Genomic DNA, 1380 nt, shown 5'->3' with positions numbered 1-1380 from the left:
AAACGAGGTGGGAGTGTGTGAGTGAAAGAGACAGAGAAAAATATCGTATGGATGAAACCACAAAATTGGTCTTGGTTTATAACTGTGATTTGATGAAAGTAACTACTTCTTCATAAGCCTTCTGGCAAGACTTCTCAAAGATGCCTGAAAAAAAAAAAAAAAAAAAAAATGAAAACAATTTCTTTTAAATAATTTCAAAACCACATATTTTGGAGGGAGAGTAAAGAGGATTATATCAACCCTCACCTACCCCTAATACTTGAATTTTATTATACTTTATTTTATTTCACCCTGAACAATGAAAGGCAATAATAATAACAATAACAATAGTAATTATAAAAAAAAATTAAAAACCCTTTTACTATAGCTACAAGGCCTGAAATGCTGTGGGGAAGGGGCTGGTTGATTACATCAATCCCATTACTTGGCTGGTACTTATTTTATTGAACCCAAAAGGGTGAAAGGCAAAGTCAACCTTGGTAGGATAATAATGATAATGGTTTCAAATTTTGGCACAAGGCCAGCAATTTCAAGAGAGGAGGTTAGTCAATTACATCAGCCCCCAATATTTAACTGGTAGTTATTTCATTGATCCCAAAAGGAGATGAAAGAGAAAAATCAACTTCAGCAGAATTTAAACTTAGAATGTGAAGACAAATGAAATACCGCTAAGCATTTCACTAATTATCCTAATGATTCTGCCAGCTTGCCACCTTCATAATGACAATAATAATAATTCTTTCTATTATAGACACAAGACACAATTTTGGGGGAGAAGACTAGTCAATTGCATTGACCGCAGTGTTTCACTGGTACTTAATTTATCGACCCCCAAAAGGATAAAAGGTAAAGTCAACCTCAGTGCAATTTGAACTCAGAACGTAAGGACAGATGAAATACTGCCAAGTATTTTGCCAAGCATGCTCATGTTTCTGCCAGCTCATAATAATTCATGCAATCTGTAAAGACCACAAAATTCCGAGTTCTATTTCACTCTGACACAATGATATTTTTGGCAAGCCCATCATATGTATATGTGTGTGAGAGAGAGAGAGAGAGAGAGAGAATATATCACTGTTCACTTCCTGTACATATTTTATGAGTTTTGGTTACTTTTTCTGAGGAGTTGTAGTGCACCTGAGAGCTGTATACAATAAGTTCATTATTCTATCTATCTATATCTATCTATCTATCTATCTATCTATCTATCGTAGGCCATCGATACTTGGAGGCCGTCCTCGAAGCGGCCGGCTTCGGTCCCGTTTTCTGCGGCTGGATGGCTGCCTTGTACACAGCCATCCATTCGGTTGTTCGCGTCAATGGACGTCTATCGGGACCCTTCGACATTGCACGTTCGGTTCGTCAGGGATGCCCCCTGTC

General features: G+C 37.5%; 1 protein-coding gene across 1 annotated transcript in view; it reads right to left on the bottom strand.

Moving 5' to 3' along the window:
• Nucleotides 1–6: 6 nt before the first annotated feature.
• LOC106877203 (carboxylic ester hydrolase LipN) overlaps nucleotides 7–1380 on the bottom strand; it is a 99651-nt gene continuing 98277 nt past the window's right edge. The window contains exon 9 of the mRNA XM_052973475.1: nucleotides 7–144. Coding sequence (XP_052829435.1) covers nucleotides 77–144 — 68 coding nt within the window. The 3' untranslated portion in view covers nucleotides 7–76. The remainder of the gene's footprint in view (nucleotides 145–1380) is intronic.

The sequence above is a fragment of the Octopus bimaculoides genome, chromosome 16 (assembly GCF_001194135.2).
Source record: "Octopus bimaculoides isolate UCB-OBI-ISO-001 chromosome 16, ASM119413v2, whole genome shotgun sequence".
Taxonomy (NCBI): domain Eukaryota; kingdom Metazoa; phylum Mollusca; class Cephalopoda; order Octopoda; family Octopodidae; genus Octopus; species Octopus bimaculoides.
This window is presented reverse-complemented; position numbering and strand designations above follow the sequence as displayed.